At 36.4% G+C, this 27319-nt stretch overlaps 4 protein-coding genes across 7 annotated transcripts; 3 read left to right on the forward strand and 1 right to left on the reverse strand.

The window, feature by feature from the left end:
* The first annotated feature begins 2819 nt into the window (after positions 1-2819).
* Positions 2820-5872, forward strand: LOC104809864 (U11/U12 small nuclear ribonucleoprotein 25 kDa protein). The gene is made up of 5 exons (XM_010535959.2): positions 2820-3629; positions 4189-4544; positions 4651-4756; positions 4912-5011; positions 5485-5872. The coding sequence occupies exons 2-5, from the start codon at positions 4319-4321 to the stop codon at positions 5581-5583; spliced, it is 531 nt and encodes a 176-aa protein (XP_010534261.1). The 5' UTR covers positions 2820-3629; positions 4189-4318; the 3' UTR covers positions 5584-5872.
* A 2174-nt stretch (positions 5873-8046) lies between these two features.
* LOC104809866 (rho GDP-dissociation inhibitor 1) lies at positions 8047-10676 on the forward strand. The gene is made up of 6 exons (XM_010535960.2): positions 8047-8221; positions 8343-8613; positions 8763-8829; positions 9459-9677; positions 9771-9895; positions 10237-10676. The coding sequence occupies exons 2-6, from the start codon at positions 8347-8349 to the stop codon at positions 10312-10314; spliced, it is 756 nt and encodes a 251-aa protein (XP_010534262.1). The 5' UTR covers positions 8047-8221; positions 8343-8346; the 3' UTR covers positions 10315-10676.
* Positions 10677-13169: 2493 nt separating this feature from the next.
* LOC104809867 (fimbrin-5-like) lies at positions 13170-17048 on the forward strand. Of its 2 annotated transcripts, none has more exons than XM_010535961.2 (15): positions 13170-13352; positions 13627-13767; positions 13862-14032; positions 14128-14366; positions 14438-14609; positions 14706-14744; positions 14842-14910; positions 15010-15126; positions 15197-15408; positions 15503-15658; positions 15750-15949; positions 16076-16233; positions 16324-16420; positions 16511-16602; positions 16700-17048. In XM_010535961.2, the coding sequence occupies exons 2-15, from the start codon at positions 13681-13683 to the stop codon at positions 16898-16900; spliced, it is 2010 nt and encodes a 669-aa protein (XP_010534263.1). In that variant the 5' UTR covers positions 13170-13352; positions 13627-13680; the 3' UTR covers positions 16901-17048. The 2 variants fall into 2 exon arrangements, with proteins under 2 accessions (XP_010534263.1, XP_010534264.1); XM_010535962.2 differs by having other exon boundaries at positions 13633-13767.
* A 556-nt stretch (positions 17049-17604) lies between these two features.
* LOC104809868 (growth hormone-regulated TBC protein 1) lies at positions 17605-21005 on the reverse strand. 3 transcript variants are annotated; one of them, XM_010535967.2, is made up of 9 exons: positions 20878-21005; positions 20562-20633; positions 19819-20449; positions 18992-19108; positions 18732-18910; positions 18548-18641; positions 18400-18477; positions 18186-18287; positions 17605-18093 (listed from the first exon to the last, which is right to left on the reverse strand). In XM_010535967.2, exons 3-9 carry the CDS (start codon positions 20308-20310, stop codon positions 17959-17961), a joined length of 1197 nt encoding a protein of 398 aa, XP_010534269.1. In that variant the 5' UTR covers positions 20311-20449; positions 20562-20633; positions 20878-21005; the 3' UTR covers positions 17605-17958. The 3 variants fall into 3 exon arrangements, with proteins under 3 accessions (XP_010534269.1, XP_010534268.1, XP_010534266.1); XM_010535966.2 differs by having other exon boundaries at positions 19819-20452; XM_010535964.2 differs by having other exon boundaries at positions 20562-21005.
* Between the last annotated feature and the right edge of the window lie 6314 nt (positions 21006-27319).

Here is a 27319-nt window from a genome sequence, read left to right on the forward strand (position 1 = left end):
CCGACCCGGACCAGAAACTGGTCCGGCGGACCAGGCCTGTTTTTGCCCAAAAATGGTCCGATTGACCAACGAAGGGGGGACGGACCCGATCCGGTCCGACCGGACCGAATTTTGGTCCACCGGGCCGAATCTTGGTTCGGTTTGGACCAACTTGAGATAAAAGAGAAAATAAATCCGAATAAACTGAATGATTGCGCATGGTGAGACGTGAGGATAAACATCGCGAGTGAATCGTTGTGTGTTTATTTTTGGGTAGTTTGTATGGCGTTAAACGGTGTAACGGTCGGGGCCGAATACCGGGTTACGCATGATTGTACTGGGGTTAATATGCATGATCGATGTTTGCCATGGTTGTAGCTCGCTCGTGCGGTACGAGTAAGCGTGATTGTGATTGGGATATGGTCGCATGCGATGCGACGACCAACGTCATGGATTTGACGGGCGTGTGATGCGCCCCTAGTCATGCCGACTTGACTAGGGCTATGGTCGGGACCCTATGGTGGACTCCATACGGGTGTGTTACGATTTTATTGTGTCATGCTGACTTGACACGGCCAACGTCATGGACTTGACGGGCGTGGACTCGCTCCTAGTCATGCTGACTTGACTAGGGTTTATGGCTGGAACCCTATGGTGGACTCCATACGGGTGTGTTACGATTTATTGTGTCATGCTGACTTGACACGGCCAACGTCATGGACTTGACGGGCGTGGACTCGCTCCTAGTCATGCTGACTTGACTAGGGTTTATGGCTGGAACCCTATGGTGGACTCCATACGGGTGTGGTTACTTTCCCGTCTGTGTCATGCTGAGTTGACATCGGGTGGTCACGATTGTGACCAGCGCGTGATACGCGTGTGTCGCAGGTGACGCGACGGCCAACGTCACACGAGTGACGGGTGCGCGGGGTGCGCCCCTAGCCATGCTGACTTGGCTAGGGTATGGGGCTGAAACCCTATGGAGGATTCCATACGGGTATGTTTGTGATTGATATGGTTGTGGTGAATGTTATGCATGTTATATATATATATATTGTTTTTTGTTTGTTGACTGTGAATTATCGTTTTAACACTACGATTGTGACCAGCGCGTGATTCGCGCGTGTCGAAGGGGACGCGACGGCCAACGTCACGGGAGTGACGGGTGCGCGTGGTGCGCCCCTAGCCATGTTGACTTGGCTAGGATATGGGGCTAAAACCCTATGGAGGATTCCATATGGGTATGATTGTGATTGATATGGTTGTGGTGATAGATAAATATATATACATACATGCATAAATATATACATATTAATTCACTAATATTTAATAATTTTTTTATCAAATCTTTATTTTTTATTATCTTTAGTATATATTATTTTTTTTTTCTATTTTGATAATTTTTTATTAATAATTTTTATTTTTATTTTGTTATTATTTTTTTTAAAAAAAGCCCGAAGTCCGTCTCGAACCCGAAAAAAGCCCATTGGACCGGGCCTCGGGCCCAAGATTTTAAGCCCGCGTGTGTTTCGGGCTGGATCGGCCCGACCCGTAATTCTTTGGGTTTTTGTCGGGCTCGGGCCGGGCCGGTCTGGCCCGGCCATTTTGACCCTCCTCGTAGGAGGGTGGAGAGTGATCGTCGGTGCGAGAGGTACGGACAAAAAACGACTCCTGACGAGCTTCTGGATAGGGGTACAAGGATGAATCGAACGCATCGGAATGAGAGAGATCCGAAGGCTATGTAGGTATGAGACTACACAGTCTAAGATAACTTGAATGAATTAATTGAGCTACTCATAACAATAAGATGCATCTACCTTTTCAGTTGTTCATCTCGAGAGAACTCCAAAGTTAAGTGTGCTTGGTTTGGAGTAGTCTTATGATGGGTGACCTCCTGGAAAGCACTTTCCATAATGTGTACGAGTGGAGACAAAACATGCTAAGAGGTCTCGTGTTGATGTGTGGGAACAACTTTAACATTCCGTAGCGGCCTCGGATCATTACATTTAAATTTATTCTACGTTGATTGCACGAAGTGACAATGAACCACACAAACTAGCTCACGGTGGGCTCATTTTTTATCGAAATGGACTAAATAATAAAATAAAAATAAAAACGGCTCGTATGGCTCATTTTTTATCGAGATGGGCTAAAATAATAAAAAACCAAATAAAAACGGACCAAACGATCCAGTTCGCAGCGAGTTCGAACCTAACTGGGCTAGTTTGGTCGGTTCACGAGCCACTCACAAGCTGATATTAAAAAATATTAGGGTTTCATATTTTAATTTCTTCATTTCTTCCGTTCCGTTTCTGTAGCAAATAAGAATTTAGGATATATTGACGTTGGTGTATATTTTTTATTATATTTTGATGTTTTTGGTGTATGATATTTTTTATGTTAATTTTTTTTATTTAGATATGACTTTATGGATTGTTATGTTTAATATTTTATGTTATATTGAATGAGTTCAAATTATTGTTACTTAGATTTTAAATTATTAATTTCCATATAATTTTAAATTTTTTCGGATAATTAACTAAAAACAGGTATTGATTTATTTAGCTCGTAAAAAAATGAACCGACTTGAACAAAAAATGAATTGGTTCGATCCTGTCCGGACCAGTCCGAACTAGGGCTGGGTATTTTTACCCGAGATCCGCGGGTTTCCGGGTACCCTATCTCACGGGTACCCGGGATTCATTACTCGCGAGATAACGAGACAGAGAACGAGTTTCGTGAGACGAAAAACCCGAGTTTCGGGTTCGGGTTCGAGTTCGAGCATTATATGACAGGTTATCTCACGGGTACCGGCAAAAAATTAAAATTACAAAAATACCCTTAATATTTAATATATTTACAAAAATACCCCTAACCCTAATTTACCCTAACTCTCTGATCTCTCTCTCACGAATCGAAGCCTGCCTTGCGCCATTGCCTCCTGCCTCCTCTTGGAGTCTTCAGAACAGATCTCTCACTCTCGGTCTCTCTCCGTCTCTGCTGTTGCCTCGCGGCTCTGTCTCCGCCGTTCGTCTCTGTCTCCGTCGTTCGCCTCTGTCTCCGCCGTCGTTCGCCTGTCTCCGCCGCCGTTCGCCTGTCTCTCTCGCTCTCGGTCTCTCTCCGTCTTTCACTTCTCCGTCGGTCGGCTCGGCTCTGCTCCATTGTTTCTCTGTCGTCGTTCAGCTGTCTCCGCCGTCATTCGGCTCTTCTCCTCCGTCGTTTGCTTAGCTCTCTTGCTCTCGGTCTCTCTCCGTCTTTCGCTTCTCTGTCGATCTGCTCTTGCTCTGCTCCGTCGTTCATCTGTCTCCGCCGTCGTTCGACTGTCTCGCCTCTTGGTCTATCTCCGTCTTTCGCTTCTCCGGCGTTCGGCTCTGCTCAGTCTCCGGTTCCTCTCCCGCATCTCAGCATCAAAGTGACATAAATAGTTCGGATTTGGCAGATTTTTTTTAATAAATTTTACACGAGTTCGGATTCGAACTCTCTCGGATACCCGAATCTTGGGTACCCGAGCTTCGCGAGATAGAGATTGAGACATTTTAATTAAAAATCCGACGAGATCGAGATCGAGATAAAGACACCCAAAAAAGTCCGGGTACCCGCCCGTGTCCACCCCTAGTCCGAACGAACCCGTTCTGCATCGCTAATTGCATGTGAGTTGATGAAAAACTTTTCAAATCTCTCTCTTGTTCCGTTTTCCTCATGGTGTATTTTTTTTTATTTGAGAGGGTTTGGCTCTGCATTCTTCTTGATTATTGTTATTAGATTAGTTTTTTTTGTTTAATTTTAATATTAGATTTTAGAGATGCATATTTCTAGATTTGTGAACGGTTTATTCGATTATCTGAAAATTGTATCAAATTAGACTGAACCGGTTCGGTTTAAGTATTAGTTTATTTGGTTATATGAAAATTATATCAAATTAGACTGAATCGGGTGGGTGGTTTTAATGTTGGTTCGATTTGGAATTATATGGCTATAAAAACTAATCACAATTTAATATTTAAGTTGATTCAGTATTTATTAGGGTTGGTTAGTGATCAACTCATTCGGTTATATAAAAATTATATCAAATTAAATCCGAAGATTATCTTATTCGGTTTTTTTGGGTTCGGTTTCTCGAAAAAACCAAAATGCTCACCCTTGTAAGATTAGATTAAATTTCAAAGTATCTTTTTTTAATATATAAATATGTTTGTTTAAAAAATCAAGGAAAATACAATCCCCTATGGCACAACGACGCCGTTTCGGCTTCTTTCGATTAACCTAACCGGTCTTCGAGAATCAAAACGAGTGCGACAAAACATCGAGACCAGATTGTTTTCGCCGGGAACTGAGTACGATGGAGATCGACATCGGAATTGGAGGAGAAGACACTGGGTTCCGAGATTACAATGCCGACATCAAGAGGGAGAAGCTGAGATCTGTTCTCGCCGATCTTCTCTCCGACCCGATTCTCGCCGACGTTCCGAGGAACCCCACTTTGTCGGAAGTCGTTACACTTGTTAGCTTAGAAAAGGGAAGCGCCATGCGTCTCTCCGTCGTCAAGCTTGACGGCTCCTCCTTCGGTACTCTCTCTCTCTCTACACGCTCTGGTTTCGATTCGGGTGTTTCGTCGAACATGTGGTATGCTTTTGCTTATTCCTCTTCTTATCTTTCTGGCGATCTTTGCAGATGTGGCCGTGATGAATTCAGCTACTGTGAAGGACTTGAAGCTTCTGATCAAGAAGAGAATTAGTGAAACGGAGCAAGCTCACTTGGGTCATCGTCATATTTCTTGGTAAGCTCGTGAAAGTTTCCGTCTTTGACTCAGGAGATGAAGTAACCCATCGATCGTTTTGATCAGCTTGACGTTTCCAAACAATCGATCGATGGAAATAGAAACTGTTATTTTTCTTTGGATATACTTTATTAAGTTTGTGAATTTGCTTGCAGGAAGAATGTTTGGTCAAATTTTTGCCTCTCATACAATAACGAGAAGTTGCTAGACGACAATGCCGTTCTTCAGGATGTGGGCATTCGGAATAACTCTCAGGTTTATGTCTATGTCTGTCTTCTCTTGAATCCTCTTTCCTTTCCCCAGCTTTGTGGAACTCTGTTTCTAGGGTTTTGACAGAACATATTCTTGTCTTATTGCCTAATATCTGATCTACTTCCACTTGCTAGAGGAGCTTTGACCCTGTTCCAGATTTATCAACTCTGTTACAGCATCCTATATAAGTGTTCGTGTGTGTATTTGAACCGGGATTGCGATCACTGACCCGTGTTACTTCTACAGGCTTATACTGAACTTTGTATGCTTTTTGTTCGACCCTTGTTGTGTGGCGGAGTGAACTCTTTCATTCATGAGATTCAAGATTCCGTGAAAGAAATAAGATCGATGCATAGAATCTTGTCATCAGGGCTGCATTCTAAGCAGTTGAATTTCCCGAGAAAGAATCAAGTTTCTTACTTTGTTACATTTTTTACTCTTTTGCTCATCTATGCATTGTTCTATGTGACTAATAGGTGAATTTCACACCATATGTAACGAAGAAGGGTCGAGGGAGACATTCCAAGAGGAAGAAACACCGTCTCTTTCGTGGTCTCATCGACAAAACCTCTTAAAACCTTATGCTGGTATGTATGTACTATGTATGTACTTATGTATGTATCTTCTTCGTCCGAGTTCTCTCTCCAATCCACTTGCAGAAGGAACCTTCTGTTTTCTTGCAATGGAAACCAAAGTCAGTCTCTCTCTCAACTCCGTGGATGTTTTGTTTACTTTGATTATTCTGTGGCCGGTTAATGGTGAATTTGGTTTATAGATTCGGAATCATTTCTGGTTAACCGGATTGTACCGACCGGTATACCGGTACACAGTTGAGTAAGCTAGAGCGTCTGTATTCATCCTTTACCGCTGAATTATTTTGGACCATATTTCTGTCTTGTAATAATAGATTAATAGTAAAAATCCTAGGATGAAATTGGAATAAATGTAATAAATTTGGACATATTATTTACTATTTTTAATTGGGTAAATTATATGATTCAATTAAGTTTGTAAATCTAATTGACATTTAGGGAAAAAAGTATGAGAACGAATATCCAGATAACAACATACAATTACCATGGTATAATACTATAATTTATAATTCTTTATTTATTTTTAATTTTTTTTGGTCATTAGGTGATTTGGTGGTCATGGCCTAAGAAATAGGGGTGAACACGGGTCGGTACCCGGGATTTTTAGGGTATTCGAACCCGAACCCGACAGATAATATATTTTAAAACCTAAATTCGAATCCGAGTTTTCGAATACCCGAAATATATTACCCGTGAGATAATTTTTGGATACCTGCGGATATCCGAACCCGACAAATTTTAATTATATTTTTTTAAAATTTTATAAATTTATAGATTATATACAAATAATTCATAAAATTAGTGAAAAATATTAAAAATATTTATATTAAAAATGATTAAATAATAAAATAATAGTTTATATATATATATATATATATATATAAATATAAAAATTCAAGACAATTGATAGATATTTTTATAATTTTTAAACTTTTAAATAAATATTATTTATTTTTTATTACTCGGGTACGCAGGTAATTACCCGATCCGAAAGTATAAACCCGAACTCGAATCCGAATCCGAATCTGAGTTTCAGGTTTTAGATATTTTAAAATGCGATCTCTATCTCATAACATAATGGATACCCGATTTTCGAATATCTGACCCTCGGATCGGGAGGGATACCCAATTTTTATGTATTTTTGTCCAACCCTGATAAGAAGTCAATGGAAGCATTGGCCTTTTTATTGTGTCTCCTCAATTAGAGGCGGTGTTTGTAGCTTCTTCTATCTAATCATTCCCTTTAATTATTTTTCTCTATTGATATCAATATAATTGGACTCTATATCTATGTATTATGCACATTACTGAAAATTATATCTAATGTTTCGAGATAGTTTTTTGAGTATTGGCTGTATTTTGGTAAGTTTAATTTCAAATTCGATTCTTGAAAAAATTTATATTTATTCGATTTTATATATTTTTAATTTATATTCGGATTTTAGAATTTAATTATATTTAGTTTTTTTTTTATTTTTTTGGAAAAAATACATATAAATATCCGAATTTTTACAAAAATTCCAAATAAATATCTGAATTATAAAATTTTCAGATAAATACCTGAATTTTTCAAAAATTTTACATAAATACCAAATTTTTTATAAAATAAGTGAAATCTTAATCCATTACCAACGTTAAATTTAAAACGAAATCCATCAATAATTGATGACTTAGCATTCTGACATCGTCAACGAATGTTGTTTCATTTGGTAAAATTTTCAAAGTTTGGATATTTGTATAGAAATTTAAAAAAATTCAGATATTTATTTGAGAATTTTATAGTTTAAGTATATACGTGAGAATTTTATAAAAATTTGGGTAATTATATGCAATATTCTCTTTGTAAATGATTTTTGGATTATTTTACAATTTTAATTATGAAATTTGATTATTTTAATTCTAAACAAATTATACCATATCCGTTCAATATTTTTCCGTTTAGTGGCATTGAATTCCTATAATTTCTTCCAGATTATGACACATTAAGCACGAATTTTTCCCCATTGGTAAAAAAAAGTCCTTAGGGATTTGGCAATACATGTTTATGAAACATTTAATTATCTGTGATTAGTTTTTGGGAAACAGTTTTCTTTCTATTTTTACAAAATAAAAGGTAATAATACCTTTATTACGAGTTAGTATATAATTTTAATTTAATTCACTCATTTATACGTATTTGAAACGGAAATACAATATATAAAAATGCACTATGAGATTGGAAATGCAATAGTTACTCAACAATGTAAATGTGTACTAATCAATACACGAGCGAAGTCCAAATCAAATCCAAATTTTGTTAGCAACATTAATAATAATATAAAATTAAGTCTAAGTTTGTAATGCAATTATCCATCTAATAATCGTTTTAATTAATTATATTTAAAAAAATTTGTTTTTTTGTCTTGTCGTCCGTGAATCGTCTGCGCGTGGAATACTCTTTTGCCAATTGCCATTCTGATTCTCGGTAGTGACCTTCACGATCTCTCTCTCTCTCCTATGATTCGGATCACCACATGACTCGTTCTCCATCCCGTAAAAGAACGTGCCAGAACCAAATTTCCTAAATTTGCCTACCTTCCTTTAGAGCTCCACGATCCAGGGGAGGAAGACCAAAGAACGAGTAAAGCTCCAAACCCGTCATTCTTCTTCGCGAGATCTTTCGTGGGTCTCCTCCAATTCACGAATTTGATTGAGAAAAACGCATTTTTCTTGATTTTGTTTCCTGGGTTTTTGTCGAGTTGATTGATGCCTGTGGTTGCTGGAGCTATATCGAGTTCCAGAGACATGGGTTTTGACGAGAAGAAGAACAAGGGAGGAGGAAAAGGGGAAGAGAACACGTCCAAAACGGTGTCGTCTCATTACGAGAGCACCGATGAGGAATCCATGGGGAGACAGATGAGCGAGGTTTCTCTTGGCGCGACGGAGGAAGAGGAAGAAGATGAAGCCTCTCTTGGTGAGAAATTACAGTTGGGCCCTCAGTACACTATCAAGGAGCATCTCGAGAAGGATAAGGTTGTTTCTTCTTACTCTCTTTTTTTTTGGTAAACTGTTTCTTCTTATTCTATTCCCCCTTTTTCATATTCTGCATTTTTTTTCCCATTTCTCTGGATTGAATGCGTGCGATTTCTTGTGAAATGTGTTTGTTCTTCTGAATCTGGTAGGATGATGAGAGTCTCAGGAAGTGGAAGGAACAGCTCCTGGGAAGTGTGGATATGAACAGTACCGGAGGTACAATTACTTCATTTCTTAAAAATTTATGAACTTTTTTCTAAATTTCGAGTTGGGTATTTGCAATGTGGGTGATCTTTATAGGTTTGATGACTTTTCAGGTCGTACAGATTTGTGATTAATGGCAATAGTTTCGTGTTTCCCGTTGTTTCATGTTTGATGTTTCTCTGTAAGCCAAAAGATTTGAACAAGGACTCTGTTCTATGTTGTTGATTACCTTAGTAGGCCAGATTGGTCATTGATTCTTTGCTTGTTTTCTAAGGAATGTGGCTAGGACAATCCGACCAAGTTTCCTCGACCAGAATTTCTTTCCTTCTCATCGAGCTTTTTCTTGTTTCACTTGTCTGGATGTCGTTTTTTTTGTTCGTGTTCGTTGTGCTTTGGTTGTGAATGTTCTCTACAGATGCATCTAGTTTCTATCTATCACTTTATATCCGATGCTGAATCCGGCAATGAATCATGCGGTTTATTATGCATTTTCTTTTTTTATGATCGAGACATTGAATTATGTGACATCAAACACGTTCAAGTGTTGTATGTAGCATAATACTTTCTTGATTCCGGAGATTTTACGTATACAATGTCCGTTTTCTTGTGTTACCCATCAACTTGAGTATTAATTTGTGCAGAGACTCTTGATCCCGAAGTGAAGATCCTTAGCCTTGTGATCGTTTCTCCGGGTAGACCCGATACCGTTCTTTCGATTCCCGAGGGAGGAAACATCAAGGGCTTGTGGTTTACATTAAAGGAAGGGAGCAAATACAACTTGAAATTCACATTTCAAGTTAGCAACAACATTGTGTCTGGCCTTAGGTACACAAGTACGGTCTGGAAGACCGGTGTTAAAGGTAAGAAGCTCGCTATTATCGGATTTATTAATTATAGATAACGACAATTACAAGATTACTTCATTGAAAAATATAATCTTTTGCCATTTTCAGTGGATAGAACAAAGGAGATGCTTGGAACTTTTAGTCCTCAGCTTGAGCCGTACACTCATATGATACCGGAAGAGTCCACTCCTTCGGGGATTTTTGCTCGAGGTTCATATTCTGCGAGAACTAAGGTTAGTTTTTAGCCGGTTTGCTTTCATCCACTCCTAAGGTACATTTTTCAATTCATATACACAGTCCACTGTTTACAAAGATATCGAGAATTTGATTGATTATCTCATTTCTTGAGTGATCATATAATTTCATAAAACTGGGATTTGATCGAGACCCATTTGGTTGTGTGTAATATATAACTGGGTCTGAGCTTGATACCCTTAGTTTATGGAGCCAGATTGCGGTGGACAAACAGGGTTAGACATTGATGAAGGAAGAAGCCATGAACCCTAGTGAACATTTGATCTTTTTTTTCCTCCGTAAACCCTATTTCTTACGATTTCTCGGTATCCGGTTTCAGTTTCTCGACGATGATAACAAGTGCTACTTGGAGATCAACTACACATTCGATATCCGTAAAGAATGGCCTGCAACTTGAAAATGGAAAGACTCTCTCTCTCTCTCTCTGTATTGGAACATGTTAAGTGGTGAATCAAACATATTAACCAGTTCGTCTTCATTCATGTCTGCGGCTAGAAGTTGGTAGTTTGGAACAAGAACATGAACATCATCATCATCATCATCATCTTTGAGAAGAAGAAGAAGAAGAAGAAAACATTGTATCCCTTAAAAATGTTGATAATGATTTCCTGTAATAGTTTCTGAAGGCTTTTGTTCTGTTCGGTTCAGTTTGAATGCTTATGGAATCTTCCATTGTTAGGTTTGGTTGATAAACCTCAGTTTGTGAGTTCTGTTTTTGTCGGATTCGTCACCTAAGAACATTCTGTGTTTTAAAACCTATTTTGGATGGAAAAAATCCCAAAAAAAAATATTTGAATTTCTCAATTTTCACAAAATAAAATTTAAATTTTATTTTTTATCAAATAAAATCTCAATTTTATTTTTCAATAAAAAATAAACTAGAACTTTATAATTTTTGTCATATGTTGATATGGTGTTCTGATATCATGACATGTAGATGATGATATATCAAATGTAGTCAAAATATTGACTTATCACGTAGATGGTCAATATATCATTGATAAAAATTATAAAATTCAGATTTTTTTACTGAAAAATGAAATTTAGTTTTTTTTTTATAAAAAACAAAGTTTAGGTTTTATTTTGTGAAAACTTATAATATCAAATATTTTTTGGGATTTTTTTTAACGGCTTAGAATTACATCCGACTAAAATATACAAAATATTTATGATTTAAAAGTTGTAGAATATTATTATTCGAAGAAATATAATGATTAGATTATAGGAATATAAAGATATCCTGATAATTTAGTTTTTTTGGATAAAATCGAATTGAATTAACATTGGGAGTAAATATATACGAAATAATTATTATCAAAAGTTATAGAACACTATAATTATCGAAAGTGTGTACCGATGCAGATATTGTAAAATGTTGTATGAATTTTAAGATTCTTTTTTTTATTATGGCCAATTTGAATTATTACATGAACTAAAATATCCGCACTAATATTATAAAATGAAAACTAACCCAAATGCAATGAAAATTAACAATTTCTATACGTGAGATCGGAATGAAGTTTAGACCACTCCAAAAAAAAAAGACTGTAATTTATTTGAAAAGTTTAATTTATAAAAAATGGGGACTAAGGGAAAATTCCAAAAAAAAATACAAAATTTTTTCAATTTTGACCAAAAAACACCAAACTTTATTTTTTGTCAAATAAATATTAAACTTTTTATACGAATCTAAAAAAACACTGAACTTTTTAAGTGATCCAAAAAAATATATGAATTTTTCTGTGATTATAAAAAAAAACATTGAAATTTTTTAATGGTCCAAAAATATATATAAACTTTTTTCGATTGTAAAATAATCTGACATGTTTGCGTCTCATTATGTCACGTTAGTCATTTTATTTATTTTGATAATCGTAGAAGAGTTAAATGTTTATTTTGTCAAACTTAAAAAATTTAATGTTTATTTGGTAAAATAAAAAATTCAATATTTTTTTTGTCAAAATTTGAAAGTTTAGTGTTTTTTTGAGATTTTCCTAAAAAAATCATATAAGACTAGGAGCCTCCTCCACAAGGCCTTGCAATTAGCGTCTCATTATGTCACGTCAGTCATTTTGTTATTTTGACTCTTATGATAAAAAAATGAGACTGTCCATCAATCAAGTAGGAGATTTAGCAAATTTCCCGTTAAAAGTTACTGTTTTTCATTAGCCTTTTGCTTTGCAGAAGATTTGACAAGTTTACCGTTAAAAGTTACTGTTTTTCATTAGTCTGATACTCTGATTGTTCAAGCACCAAACCCATGTAGGGATGCCAAAGAGGTCCAAAACTCGAAATCCGCCCCTAGTCCGCTCCCAAAAAAATAAGGGTTAAGACTTAAAAATATAGACTCCGATTTCGAGTTTTCAAACCACGGATCAAATGGGTTTCGGGTCGGTCGGGCTTGGGGCCCTGTAAACCCTTTTTGGGCTGTGTTAATAAGTGGTTGGTTTTGTGTTGAAAGTTACTCTCTTTTCAGGCAGAAAACACACTTGGAAACTCGGTTGCTTATAACTCAAGTAAGGTCTCTTGTCTGCATGCATTAGCAACGCATATGGTCGACTGATACTCATTAGATACCTCCAAAATTCAATGGCTGAATGTTTTTCTTACATTTTCTCCGCCATCTCGTTTCAGTTTCTCGATGATGATGATGATACTTGAAGATTCGAACCCCGGGCCTTGGACGACATCCATGATGAGAATGGAACACAGTACACGTGAACATATCGTCCCATAGATGCTCCTGTTCTTTAGGTCTTTGGTCCTTGTACCTTTAGCAGTGGTTAATTTTGATCTGCATTTCGATAAGTTGCTTGTGGAACAAGCAATCATTTTTTTTTTATCGATGAACACTGAATCGAGTTTAAAGTTGGAGACTTTATCGATTTTTTCTCTGTAATTTTCATCCTTGAATCGAAATTAAAAGTTCCGGTGAGTGTGTTTAGTAGATCTGAATGAAGGGATCTATGTTATTATTATCGGATCAGAACCATTAAGATTTATTTTGCTTTTCTATATATATATATATATATGTAATTATAGTTTTATAATGAAAATCAATATTAATTTTATTTCTATATCTCCAGTAAAATCAAATAAGTACCGTTTATTTTCTTTATTTTTGGCCAAAAGATTATCAATAAAAGATTAAAAGAAGATAGTAATAATAAGGGGAATAGGGAAAAAGCCAAAATGGATGAGAGTCACATTTTCAATTCCTCCGTCTTCGCGGGTCCTCTGGCCAGCACGCTTTTCTCTCCTTTGCATTTGCTTCTGATCAGTTTCGCCCAAATTCACAAATTACCCACACACACACACAAAAAAAAAATTACGGCAAAAAAAAAGGGAAAGGGTTGATCGAAAGTATCTCTCTCTGCCCGTCAAGAACAACATTGAAAGATCCAATCTTTATGTCGTGTTTCGGAATCTTCTGAGGTACTTTTTTTTTTGTTGTTGTTTCCGTCTCATCTCATGTCTTTCTCACACGGGGCTCTGCGTGATTCCTTGAATCGAAATCGGCAAATCGCCATTGCCTATTGCTCGTGTTCCGATTTCATCTCTAAATCATCTGGTTTGATTTTAGGTTTTCCGTGTTATTGAAATCGTTAATTTCTCAATTGGGTTCTCCTTGATCCTGTTCTCAGAAATCAATGGCCTTGCCGGTTTCAGATTTTACGATGCGAGTTCTGTTCTGATGTTTGCGTTGTAGGATTAGGGTTCCATTTGGGTGACTTGGGATTGAAGAAAAGAAGGGACAGTAGCCATGTCTAGTTATGTGGGTGTGCTTGTTTCGGATCCATGGCTTCAGAGCCAGTTCACTCAGGTCGAGTTACGAACCCTTAAGTCCAAGGTGATTGATGGATTTTCGTTTCTATGGCTTCTTCCTCGAATTTGTGGCTTTCTGGTGAAAATGGTTAACCTGTGTTTGCATATATGCTTCTTAGTTCATCTCGATTAGGACTCAATCAGGTCACGTCACCATTGGAGATTTGCCTCCAGCTTTTGCAAAGTTGAAGGCGTTTAATGGAACCTTCGAAGAGGAAGAGATCAAGACTGTGTTAGGAGAGACGTATAAAGACTCGGAAGAAGAAATTGAATTCGAGACCTTTCTCCGGGTGAGTTCCTCTTCAGAGACGAAATCATTTTCACCAGGATGCGGTTTTTTTTTAATCATTTTGATGCTGAATTGTTTTCCGAAATTGGTCGGCAGGCATTCTTGAGCGTTCAAGCCCGAGGAATCGAGAAATCAGGAGGCTCGAAACATTCTTCTTCGTTTCTGAAAACTAGCACAACTACAGTTCGTCACGCCATTAACGAATCTGAGAAAGCTTCTTATGTTGCCCATATCAATAGTTACTTAGCTGAAGATCCATTCTTGAAGAACTTTCTTCCGATTGATCCAACCACTAATGCCTTATTCGATTTGGCCACAGACGGGGTTCTGCTTTGGTAAATTCCCTAATGTTATTTCAATCATAAAATCTGGCCTGGTTTGATGGCCTCATTGCATTTTATTGCAGTAAGCTTATCAATGTAGCGGTTCCCGGGACCATAGATGAAAGAGCTATCAACACTAAGAAGGACCTTAACCTATGGGAGAGGAATGAGAACCATACTCTTGGTCTTAATTCTGCTAAAGCCATTGGCTGCACTGTCGTTAATATCGGTACACAGGATATGGTTGAAGGAAGAGTGAGTTTTTTCCATGATCTTCTTCTTAAGTTTTTCAAGTTACAACTTTTTTTGCCAAATTGGTTTACTTTTTTTTCGGCTTTCTTGTTTCGGTAGCCCCATCTCGTACTCGGACTGATATCTCAGATTATAAAGGTACTCCACCAAACATGCCATCCACCTTTGACCTGTGTTGATCACAGTTAAGAGTCTATTTGTCACGTTTCTTTTTACCTGTGATGGAATTCTTCAGATTCAATTATTGGCGGATCTTAATCTGAGGAAAACTCCCCAACTCGTGGAGCTCATCGATGACAGTGAGGTCGAAGTTTCTTGATCCTTCCATAGTGTTACATCATTGATATGAACGTTGGGATTGGGCATGTTTATATACCTCTTTCTTAGCATATGGGATTTGCAGGATGTGGAAGAGCTCATGGGTCTAGGTCCCGAAAAGGTTTTACTGAAATGGATGAATTTTCATCTGAAAAAAGTCGGGTATGAGAAGCAAGTTACAAACTTCTCTTCGGATTTGAAGGTAAACAGACCGATCAAGTCTAGCACTCTCTCAGAATAATCTAAGGGCTAATAATCGTTTATTGTTTCAGGATGGAGAGGCTTATGCTCACTTGCTCAATGCCCTTGCCCCTGAGCATAGCACTCTCTCAACCTTAGAGACAAAAGACCCGACAGAAAGAGCGAAAATGGTTCTAGAACAAGCTGAGAAGCTGGACTGCAAGAGATATATTTCTCCCAAGGACATTGTGGAAGGCTCGACAAATCTTAATATTGCTTTTGTTGCCCAAATTTTCCAACATAGGTAAAGGGAAAGGGGATGGAGATTTGATAAATGGTTACTTCTCGTGTTCTTTAATTAGTATGGATGTTAGAGAGCCATTTACTATACGTTTCAGGAACGGATTAACAGTTGACATCCAGAAGATGTCGTTTGCTGAGATGATGACGGATGATGCTCAGACATCGAGAGAAGAAAGATGCTTCAGACTTTGGATCAACAGTCTGGGAATAGCTACTTATGTAAACAATGTCTTCGAAGACGTTAGAAATGGGTGGGTTTCTCTCTTAGAATTGTGCAAAGAGATCTAGTTTTGTTTCATCTTCTTGCCACGTTTTTTTTCTGATCAACAAGCATTTGTGTAGATGGGTTCTGCTGGAAGTTCTTGACAAAGTCTCGCCTGGATCTGTTAACTGGAAACTCGCTAATAAGCCTCCTATCAAGATGCCATTCAAGAAGGTAGAGAACTGCAACCAAGTCATACAAGTCGGCAAAGATTTGAGCTTCTCCCTCGTGAACGTGGCTGGCAACGATTTCGTGCAAGGAAACAAGAAGCTCATACTCGGTAAAGATTCCAAGCTTCGTGGGTCATAGAGTAGTGTGTTCTTGATTGCTTAACATTATGTCTCCAGACATATCTCCGTAGACGAGAATTTCCTGATTAGTTTACATATCTTGTTCTTGTTCTCAGCATTTTTATGGCAATTGATGAGGTTTACAATGCTCCAACTGCTCAAGAACTTGAGATCATGCTCACAGCACAAAGAGATCACAGATGCAGATATACTGAACTGGGCTAATGGAAAAGTCAAGAAGGCCGGTAGGTCCTCTCAAATGGAGAGCTTCAAGGTACAGAATGACTTCAAGAATGTACACTCACACACATATAAACTAAGCTAAGATGATTCAGTAGTGACATTCCCTGCCTTCCGACTTTAGGACAAGAACCTCAGCAGCGGGATTTTCTTCCTCGATCTTCTCAGTGCTGTCGAGCCACGAGTGGTAAACTGGAGCATTGTCACGAGCGGAGAGTCAGGTATAACAAAAATCGCACACGACCATTGTTTCGTGGACAAAACATTTCAGAAACCATATCTATTAACATCCTCTTGTCCTGAACTTTCAGATGATGACAAGAGGCTGAATGCTAATTACATAATCAGTGTGGCAAGAAAACTCGGCTGCTCCATCTTTCTATTACCCGAGGACATTTTCGAGGTAAAACCCCGAAATACGATGCTATCGGTGGTTTTCTTTTTGGGTTTCAAGTGAAAAATATTCAAGATCAATGGTTTCAATTCATATGCCCTTTCAGGTGAATCAGAAGATGATGCTCATTTTGACAGCAAGCATCATGTACTGGAGCCTGCAGCAGCAAGGGGAAGACGGTGAATCAACGGCTTCGGAAGCTGGAGCCGAAGTCGCTGACGGGGCAGAAGTCTCTGACTCGGCCGTCGACAGTGCTGCTCCGTCCGAGATGGGTAGCCCCATTGCAGGGGCTGAGGGGGAAAAGTGAACCAAGTGATCGTGTGGGGTCAAAATATAAATAATGGATAGTTGAGGATTGTTTTTTTTTTCTGTGAGACCCACTTCTTGTAATAAGATGGATCACGGAATGGTCCTTCCCCGAAGGGGTTCCATTTTTTGGTTGGATGTAAATTTTCTTGATTACTCTTCTTTTTTCCTTAATAAATATATATTTTTTTCTCTTAACAAAGAAATATTCATATCATATCCAATACCATCATCTATGTTGTTTTCATCCCAAAAACAAACGGGTATATATATATATATATACATATATATATACGCACCATATTAGTCATATGATGTTTTTATTAACAAGATTCGAAGAATAACTTGGGAAATTGCATATTGTTGATAAGTACATATTAGTATTTTTAAACAAAATAGATATAAACTTAATTTTAGTTTTACCCGACACCTCCATGGAATCTGTATCAGGGATGCAAAACGGGTGGTTTGGTTAGTTTGGTCCGGTTCGGTCCGAGTCAGCATATTTTAGACCTGGCTCGGTTGCGATCCGTTTTTCACGAGTTAAAAATAAATCTGGTTTGATTCAGATCGTCTCGACTCACCCAAAACATAATAAAAATATTTTTAAAATAATATTAAAAACAACACAATCTTCACAACAATGTTAGAAACACACATTCATTATGCACAAAACTTATACCAAACACACACTTGGGAAAAGGAGAGCCAATACACGTTTTAGGGTTTTCTACTTTACATTTTCTTTTTTTACCATCTCACCAATTGGGAGGATGTGAACAAAACAACAAAGAGAATGATTATTGATCCGGGTTCGGTTCGGTTTAATTCGGTTTTCCACAAGAAGATTGAAGTAATTTAAATAAGGAAAAATTAAAATTAAAAAAGTGATTGAAAATTATGTTCTTTATGTACTTGAAATCATCCTGAGGGGCAAAAGCAAATCCCTTCTTGGAAACTCTCTCATATACACTTCTCAGTCAGGGTCCGGTCCCGACAAGTTTCTTCCTCCTCCTTTCGGTTTTATTGGGCCGTCTCGGGGCTCGGGCTCGAGCTCTGCTATTTCTCTCCCTCTTTCAGAGAGTTCAGCCTCCGCAGTCTCTGGTCGAGTTCTGCCATTACTGCTGGTTCTTGCTTCTTCCTCTGCTTCGATATGGTGTTGGTCGTCATTGACCCGATTTTATCAAATGCCACCTGAAAATGTTCACGAAAATACGGATTAGGGCATCTCGGGTGTGAACTGCTTCTCGGGTTTTTTGATGGTTTGGTCTTTCGGTTTGGCTCACCGTTAATAACTCGTCTGGGTCGAAGAGATGGTGAGTAGTTTTCTGCAGAATATTGATCACGTCGCCGACCTGGTGGGTAAGAAGCAATGCATCTTCTTTCATCTGCAACGGGCGAAACCCGACAAGAAATCCGGTAAAGATAGAACCGTGGATCGGATTAAAGGAAAACACCCGGCGGAAAAATGGATGGTCGGGAGAAAGAGATGCAAAAAACCTTGAACATCGCTAAAGCTACATGGATAAGAACCTTCGCTCCTTCGTAGAAAAGAACATCCCATACCCGAAGAGTCGTCTGCAAAAGCAAAAGCTCTTTCGGTACAAAATTCTGCAGGGAAGCAAGATTCAGGTAATGTTTCACGAACCTCGGAAGGCAAACTTTTCGAGAAGAGGCATAAAAACCATTCGGTTGCCACAAGCGAAACATCGAAGCCAATGTCTTCGAGATGGGTAGCTATCCTGCAAATCATTTCGAATCGAAGGTATTCTCAGATGGGGGGATACCATAAGAATTTGATCAAGTCCCGACAAGAAAGAAGAAAACGTTACCGAGGACATTTTTTGGTAAGAAAATCTTTGAAAACCCGTTGCTCGACATGGCATCCGGACAAGTTGTTTGTGTAGCAGTCATTGACTAACACGTTCTCCAACAGGACAGCGAGCATCCAGAATGCTTCTTCTTCCGTCTTCATGACGAGTAATAACAATGCTGCAACATAATTTAGGCCCTATACAAATGGCAATGGTAAGAAAAACCCGATTGAGATAAGATCGTCAGAGAGAGCGGGCAGAGAATAACAAGTGTGTACCTGACAATAACCAACATCAGAGTCACGGAAGGAATACCCGACAAGCACCCGTCTAAGAGCGGCATGACCTTCCGGAGTGTCTAACCACGGGTGACCGGGGAACGTCCGGGGCAAGTCCTGCAAATTCGCACAACATCAAGAAAGAATAATCAGAAGATCATTTAAGATTTTTTTGCTGAATCTGCAGATACAAGATCGAAATCAACTATTTATAACCCAAGCTTTGGCATCTTGGATCACAAAAAACTCGAAAATGGCGTAACATGTTTGGATCATTACGGGTTTGAGGCTTCAGTCTGGCTGCAAAGATCCACTCTTCTCACATCTAATGGAATCAAGCTACATTAGTGATGGTCTAACAAGTGAACTCAACAGAGAGATTTCATTGCAAAATTAGCGGATTCCTACAGAAACTGTCACTAGAACTGGAGTGTTCCTGAATGAACTTGAAACTGATTCTAAAAGCTTTTGGATCATGAAAATCTCGAAAAGAAAACACAAACAGAACAAGTAAGTGGATCTTATGGGTTAGAATCTAAAAACACCATGGAACAAGTCTAGAACCGATAAGAAGGGGCGAAAGATTTTGAAGTGGAGACACAAATTCTCAAACAATCCTAAATCCATTACGACTTTATGGTCTCCATGAAATGGAAACACGATTCTCAGTTCCCAGATGACAAATCCGAATGACAGACCAAACCAAATCCTAAAAACCAAGGAATGAACAGCAGAAACTCTCAGAAACAAGACAGGATTTTACAGTTCATAGAGCAGCAACAGAGAAAGCAAAACCAAAGATGATACTACAGATTCGGAAGGCTTACATGATCGATCTGCCGCGTCGCCGCCGTGACCTTCCCATCGACGGCCTTGGTCAAGTCACTGTAATAACTCTCCGGCACGGTCGACTTCTTCTTCGCCGCACCCGACAGTGAGAACCACACCTTCGGTCGGAGCACCGGAGGAATCCCTTTCCTGATCAGCCTCTTCAGCGTGATCGCATTAGTCAAGGTCGAGATCTTCAGCGACGATTTCAACGCAATCCCGTCTGAAACCGACAGGATCTCCGGCTGGAGATACCAGTTCGCGCCCTTGCTCGCCTCGAGGGCCCACCAAACTCTTCCCTGGTTCCTCACCTTCTCCCTCACCTCGTTCAACACATTCACGTCGTCCACATTTCCCTCCACCGTGAATCCGTACAGGTCCTGGAATTTCACGGTGAGGTTCGCACGCCGTGCGTGGATGCTCGGCCGGAGGATCGGAATCTGGGCTTGCAGTTCAAGGGCAAGGTCCCTCTTGCTCTGGGTCCCAAACATCCTCGGATTTTTCTGATTCTCTGTCTGAATCCCAAATGGGTTCCGGATATTTTTTTTCCCCTCTTTTTATCCCCAATTTTCTCGTCAAAATCGGAAAACCCACGAGCTTCGAACCATGACGACGTCAAAATTTTCTTGGCTGCTAGAGAGAACAGGAAAGCGATCTCACTCCAATTATATAAAAGGGTTTTTCAAAGGAAAATTAATCAAATCATAATATATATATATATATTAAAATACAAAGTCGGAACCTTTAATTATTTTATTGCTATCACGTTCTACAGACGCTATTGCCTTGAAGCTCCCGTCTCTTCTCCTCTACGCTGTCAAATTTCTCGAATTTTTCAGCAAAAAAAAAAAATCAAAACCCAGTAGCAGAAAAAGGAAAAGAAGAAGAAGAAGAAAGATTATCCTCCATCCCAATCAATGAGACAAAACTCAATACGATTGGGAACGAAAACGAAGGCATCCCAAATATAGAAATGGAACCTAAAAAAAGAAAAAGAAAAAGAAAAATCGAAAATTTCCTCCCAACCAAACAGGAGATAGAGAGAAAAAAATTATAACTTGGAAGAATTGGGGGAAAAAAACAGAGCAGCGTTGAATCCCGCGTCTCCCGGGGAAGAAGAGAAAGAAAGCGCGAGGAGGAAGATGCAATGTAAGGTGAGGGAGAGAAAATCTCGTGATGAGAAGAAGTGAATTCGAGATAAGATTACGGGGTTAAATGAATAATCTAATATTTCTGTGGGGTCAAATTATAATTTGTTTAAGATAATTCTTTCGAACGTTGAGGACTGGATAAGTGGAAGAGCCAACAGATTTTGATTTTGATACTACTTTTTAATGAAATGACTAATATACCCATAGTTGCTCTGCGCTGCTGCCTTGTAGCTGCCATCCATTTCCCATACGCGGTTTTGACCTTTTGTGGGACTTTCGTTATTAAGCTGGGTAGTTAAGGGTAAAAAAGTAGTTTCAGATCTCACGTCCGAGTCTGGAGACGAGTTGAGGGAGAGGATAAACGACGTCGTATAGGCGAAAGTGGGTCCCATTTTAATCGAGGTTGACACGTGATTGGACGTGGGAGAGAGAATCAATCATATCGGACGGGTGAGAATCACCGCTATGATTCATTGATTCCTTTGATTCACCATTTTGCTCCTCATGAGACGTAGAGTCCACGTGGCGTCACCAGAGACAATCCTTGGTTACAAAACGAGTTTAACCAAAAAAAATTCAGCAGTGGTAGACAGAAGATATTTTTTTTCTCTCTTTTTCCCGAGGAGGAAAGTAGTAGAAATTGCATTTTTTTTACTTCCATATTTCTTTTTTTATTAATTATACAAAATAGTTATATTTGATTTGCTTTTGATATTAAATGGATGCGAATTCTGAAATACCAATCTGAATTGGTTGCGTCCGAATTTTTTTTAAAAGATTCCGTATTAAGGAATGAGTTCGATAAGAAATGTAATTACAATTATATTTTAAACCATTATATAAAATTATCTATTAAAAAATTATGCAATTTAATATAGTTGCAATATTTGTTCATATTAATTGGTTTTTATTAGGTTAAACCTATTTTATTCCATTGAAATTGGGTTGCGTTTTAATTTTATATTTAAATAAAAGAAATATTCTGAATGTAAATTGAGATAGCTCAATCCAATCCAAATATGTTTAATTCAAAATTAATACGATTCATTTGCGAAAAATAAATATAAATTATAAATTAAGTTTGACCACATTAATCTGAAAAACGAAATGAAATTTTATCTTATCTCTTATAATTTGATACAAAAAATCATGTGACGAATAAAAAGTATCATTTATCATTATTTATTTAGCAATATATGTTGTTAATTATATATAGAATTAAAATGATTCACCTTAATAATAACTTGTAGTTATTATGTTGGAGTGGAGTGCATATGATATATATGCATATATATTGAAAATATCATCTAAAGAAATCTTTCTATTTTGGTACCTTATACACCGATATATATTTACATTGTTGTAGCAAAAAAAACGTACAGATTGTCGTGGAAAAGCTATTCATTATAAAAATTAAATCATTAAGAAAAACTAGAAACCAAAAAAGTATATTGTTAAAAAAATAAATCTAAAACTTAAAAATTTAAACTGAAATTTGAAATAACCACACCTAACTAAAATCATATCACTTGACTATAAATAATTTAATTTATTTTCATCGACATAGTTATATTTCATTTAATACTTCAATTTTTAACATCATATTTACAGAAAAAAAGCCCACGCCAGATTTTTAAGAGACTATTTTTAAAGTATGCCTTTTACTACTTTAAACAAAAAAAACTTATAATTTTGCATGCATGATAAATCTAATGTAATTATTATATATCCCATTTATTTCTTCCACGGCAGTCGTGGAGTCCATTATATTTATGCCGTTTTTATTCTAGGTGCATTATTTATTTCTAAATGGACGGATGTCTATTGCATATATTAATATATATATTTTTTATGTTTTTTTTCTGTACCGTCTAAAATAACTATATATCATGCATACGAAATTCAAACGGTTCGGTTTGATAATAGTTTTATCCGTTTTATAAAAATTATATCAAATTAAAACCGAATCTTGAATGATTCGATTCGGTTTGAAATGGTATCGATATATAAATACCAAATAAACAGCGAAACATAATATTTGCACATAAATTGATAGATAATTTGGATTTAGTTCTTCATTTATCGGGTTCGATTTGAAAACAGTTTATTCGGTATTATTAAAAAAAATATATCAAATCATAACTGAATGTTATTTGGTTTGGTTCGATACAATTCAGTTTTGATTTATATCGGTTTAGTATAGGTATGATTTGTATATTGGACCAAAATTTTACTTTTCTAGGGATATTTATATATCCCTATAAATTAAATATCTTAAAAAATATTTAATGATATAGTACAATTCATAATAACAAAGATAAAAATGTCAGAAATACGAAAAATTCATTATAAAATAAAAAATAGTTTGATTTATTATATATACTTAACATTATTTTTTATTAGGTTAACTAGTTAAAATTTTTTGAAATAATATTTAAAATATAAATTTTAATACTACCACATCTCAAGTTTGAGCCCACCTGAATACATCACAATATAAAAAAATTTAATACTATTGACCTAGGGTTAGGAAAAAAATTGAATACGTTGGAGGAAATGTGCTGAGGTTCGTAAGAGGCATACACGTCGATTTATTTTCATATTATTATTATTATTATTATTACGGAAAATCAAAAAAAAACACTGAAGTTTACAATTTTGACAAAAAAACATTGAATTTTATTTTTTGTCAAATAAACATTAAACTTTTTAAACGACACTAAACTTTATAAATGATCCAAAAAATACATAAACTTTTCTACGATTATTAAAAAAACACTGAACTTTTTTAGTGATCCAAAAAAATATATGAACTTTTTTCGATTGTAAAAAAAACTAAGCAAAATAATCTGACGTGTTTGCATCTTATTGGGCCACGTCATTCATTTTGTTTATTTTGACAATCGTAGAAGAGTTAAGTGTTTATTTTGTCAAACTTAAAAAATTTAATATTTATTTGATAAAATAAAAAGTTCAGTATTTTTTTGTCAAAATTGTAAAGTCCGTGTTTTTTTTGGGATTTTTCTTTATTATTATTATTATTATTATTATTATTATTATTATTATTATTATTATTATTATTATTATTATTATTCAATGTAAGCAGCCCACGACTCCGTTACCTGCTTAAATTGTTTTTTCCCCAAGTGATATAAAAAGGATGGCTAGGCCCAACTAGGCCCAGATCTTTTTAAATCAGTTTGTTTTGAGTTCAGATTATTGTAGTCCGTTTTTACCAATTAAAAAAATTTTGGCAAGCCCAATCATATAAAAATAAAAATATTAAATATATTAAAATAATCTCCTCGCCAACAGCAGCTGATTAGCTTCTATGTCCACTGTCCCCTCAAACTCCTCAGTTCGGCGACTGTTTTCTAATGGAGATGGATGGTCATCGGATTCTGGAATTGTTTGCATCAGTCGAAAATTTTGTAAGTTCATGATTAGTGAAATAATACAAAATGTATTTTTCATTCTCTCTTGACTTCTCTCTCTAATAAGATAGAAAAAAATGATATAAATACTCTAGTATGCAAATTTTATAAAAAAAAATTATGGAAGGAGTTATTACGAGAGTTAATGAACATATGATGGGAAAGAAATTAATACAATAATTTTGTCAAAAAAGTGTACGAAAAAAGTACAACAAACTATATGAGAATTTTACAAAACAAAGAAGATCAATGATTCTATTAATTTTTCCAATAAACTCAATTCTAAGGGGTTTAATCTTAACATATTTGGGTTTGCATTATGTGAATACGTTTTGCGGCTAACTAATATCAACCCTTTCGGTTTTGAGGTTTCGGTGGCTTCAAAACACTCCAATCCACCTTGTCCCCCTTCGGTGGCCATTTTAGTATGAAATGATTGGTCTACTTCTTTGAAAATGATCGATTCGTCGGAATATATATATATAGTTAACATTCCAAATATTTTTTTTTGTAACCAGATATCCTATATCAAGATCGACACTAATCTCGAAAATGAGAATCAGTCACGTGCTTTGGATTATACTCTCCCTCTCCGAAATTGAGATTCAAATTCAGGACATTTATTTAAGGAAGATTCACATATTAAATATTGAACTTTAACCAAATTTCCAAATTAAATACTCAACTATCTCACTTTCAAATTAAATACTCAACTATATTGAAATTCATAAATAAAAACTAAACTTTTCAAATTTTAACATATATCTAAGGGATAATCCCAACAAAAAAAACTTTACTTTTTTTTTCGTCACAATTTAAACCATATACTTTTTTTATCCAAAAAAACCCTATACTTTTCAAAATTTTAAAAATTATACACATTCATATACACATATTAATATTATAAGCACAAAATCAATTACACATTTATTTTTCACAAAATTAATTGCACATTTATTTTATATATTTATATGTATATATATGTTATATATATGTGTGATATATGTATTTTTTTCCTAAAAATCATTATATATATAAGATTATTTGTATATTGTTTTATATATAAGAAACTATTTTCCAAGAACATGTTTTTTTGGACAATTGAACTCATATAAAAATAATAAATAGTTTCTTATATATATAATGATTTTTAGAAAAAAATACATATATCAATTTATGTAAAATAAATGTGTAATTAATTTTGTAGAAAATAAATGTGTAATTAATTTTGTGCTTATAATAATTAATATGTGTATATGAATGTGTATAATTTTTAAAATTTTGAAAAGTATAAGATTTTTTTGGATAAAAAAAGTGTAGGGTTTAAACTGTGACGAAAAAAGTAAAGGGTTTTCTTTTGGATTATCCTTAGATATATGTTAAAATTTAAAAAATTTAGTTTTTATTTGTGAGCTTCAATATAGTTGAGTATTTAATTTGGAAGTGAGATAGTTGAGTATTTAATTTGGAAATTTGGTTAAAGTTCAATATTTAATATGTTAATCTCCCTTTATTTAATTCTGTTAGGTTTCAATCGGTTCAAACACATGGATATTTAATAAATACAATGGATATTTATAAGGGTAAAATCCCGGAAAAATCTCGAACTTGCTAAAATATAGAAAAAAAATCTTGAACTTAAAAAGTTGTCAATTAATACCCCGACTTGAAACTTTTAATTGGAAAATACCATGAACATGCAATTTGGTAGTTTATAAAACCGTTGACCACTTTGACCAAATTTTCAGGCGAACGGAAGTCTACGTATTATCGGATTGTTGATGACATCACAAAAACATCAACGATTTTAATTAAAAGTTTTACACAACAGTAATTTTTTTAAAACGAAAACCGGCTAAACCTGGTCTTATTGGTTTATGTGCTCTATGTTGTTTTACGATATGAGTAACGTCGTTGGTCGTGGCTTTGCGACGATTCTCCACTAATCCTCCCGTCCGTTTTTGTGACGAGTGTGTGATGGATGATCCGTCGCAAATTACGATGGATCAGGATTGACGGCGGGACTCGGAGCAAACGAACCGGCGGAATCGGTCGGAGGCATAAATCGCTGCATCATCTCCTCTAACCGACCGATCTTCGCCTGAGCTGCATCAAACTGAGCGATCTTCTCTCGAGCAGCTACAAGTTCCGCAGAAGTCTCCTCGTGTTTCCTTTTCAACTCCTCGACTTCACGCGTCAGATATACGTGGCGTATCACTGACGACGAAGATGCATCACCACCACCCTGTTGGTTTAGTGCTCTACGATGAACTGTTGTATGAGCTTTCTTTGGATACATTTGATGTATTTACACTTTCTATGAGTTTATGGATGAGTGTTTTTATTCATTACATGTTTTGGCATACTTGATGTGTGATGATATCCATGTATTGTTATGAACAATACTAAACTCCCTAGTCATGTATCATTGTGGGAATAATGATATACTAAGACTAGTATAATATGTGATTGATGATCATATAGATGATCATAGGTATTGGATACAATCACAATCATAGGTATTCGTTGGAGAATGGAATACTGGATTGACCCGCATGAGATTGTCACATGGATTAGCGTCATGACTTGAATCTCATATGGCGGTTCCATGATTGGATCCTAAGACCTGAGATATCTACGGAATCCAACATGACGAGTTGCGTACATTGATTACGTCAAACGTCCTGCGTAACAGGAGGACTATAAAGGCGTGTATCAGGTGCGAAACGAATCATGTGCTCGATTGTAGATAGTCAAGATGGGATTTGTACCTCTCGTAAAAGAGAGAGATATCGCTGGGCCCCTCGTGTGAGCGAGACTGTAGAAATGTGTGGCCGCACTATAGACGAACGTCGTCTATTTCAGACTGTCGAACTCAGTGAACGAGAAAGCAGTCGAATCAGATAAGGTGGCTT

Source organism: Tarenaya hassleriana, unplaced genomic scaffold, assembly GCF_000463585.1.
Source record: "Tarenaya hassleriana unplaced genomic scaffold, ASM46358v1 Cleome17, whole genome shotgun sequence".
Lineage (NCBI taxonomy): Eukaryota > Viridiplantae > Streptophyta > Magnoliopsida > Brassicales > Cleomaceae > Tarenaya > Tarenaya hassleriana.

Excerpts from the sequence above, each read along its gene's own strand:
- LOC104809864 (XM_010535959.2), top strand. The coding sequence starts at position 4,319 with ATGGAGATCGACATCGGAATTGGAGGAGAAGACACTGGGTTCCGAGAT. Across the intron at positions 4,545-4,650 it reads GCTTGACGGCTCCTCCTTCG|ATGTGGCCGTGATGAATTCA; the intron begins GTACTCTCTCTC and ends CGATCTTTGCAG. Across the intron at positions 5,012-5,484 it reads GCATTCGGAATAACTCTCAG|GTGAATTTCACACCATATGT; the intron begins GTTTATGTCTAT and ends TGTGACTAATAG.
- LOC104809866 (XM_010535960.2), top strand. The coding sequence starts at position 8,347 with ATGCCTGTGGTTGCTGGAGCTATATCGAGTTCCAGAGACATGGGTTTT. Across the intron at positions 8,614-8,762 it reads AGCATCTCGAGAAGGATAAG|GATGATGAGAGTCTCAGGAA; the intron begins GTTGTTTCTTCT and ends TGAATCTGGTAG. Across the intron at positions 9,678-9,770 it reads CTGGAAGACCGGTGTTAAAG|TGGATAGAACAAAGGAGATG; the intron begins GTAAGAAGCTCG and ends TGCCATTTTCAG.
- LOC104809867 (XM_010535961.2), top strand. The coding sequence starts at position 13,681 with ATGTCTAGTTATGTGGGTGTGCTTGTTTCGGATCCATGGCTTCAGAGC. Across the intron at positions 14,367-14,437 it reads ACAGACGGGGTTCTGCTTTG|TAAGCTTATCAATGTAGCGG; the intron begins GTAAATTCCCTA and ends ATTTTATTGCAG. Across the intron at positions 15,127-15,196 it reads ACTTCTCTTCGGATTTGAAG|GATGGAGAGGCTTATGCTCA; the intron begins GTAAACAGACCG and ends TTATTGTTTCAG.
- LOC104809868 (XM_010535967.2), bottom strand. The coding sequence starts at position 20,310 with ATGTTTGGGACCCAGAGCAAGAGGGACCTTGCCCTTGAACTGCAAGCC. Across the intron at positions 18,478-18,547 it reads CGAAAAGTTTGCCTTCCGAG|ACGACTCTTCGGGTATGGGA; the intron begins GTTCGTGAAACA and ends TTGCTTTTGCAG. Across the intron at positions 18,094-18,185 it reads ACCCAGACGAGTTATTAACG|GTGGCATTTGATAAAATCGG; the intron begins GTGAGCCAAACC and ends GAACATTTTCAG.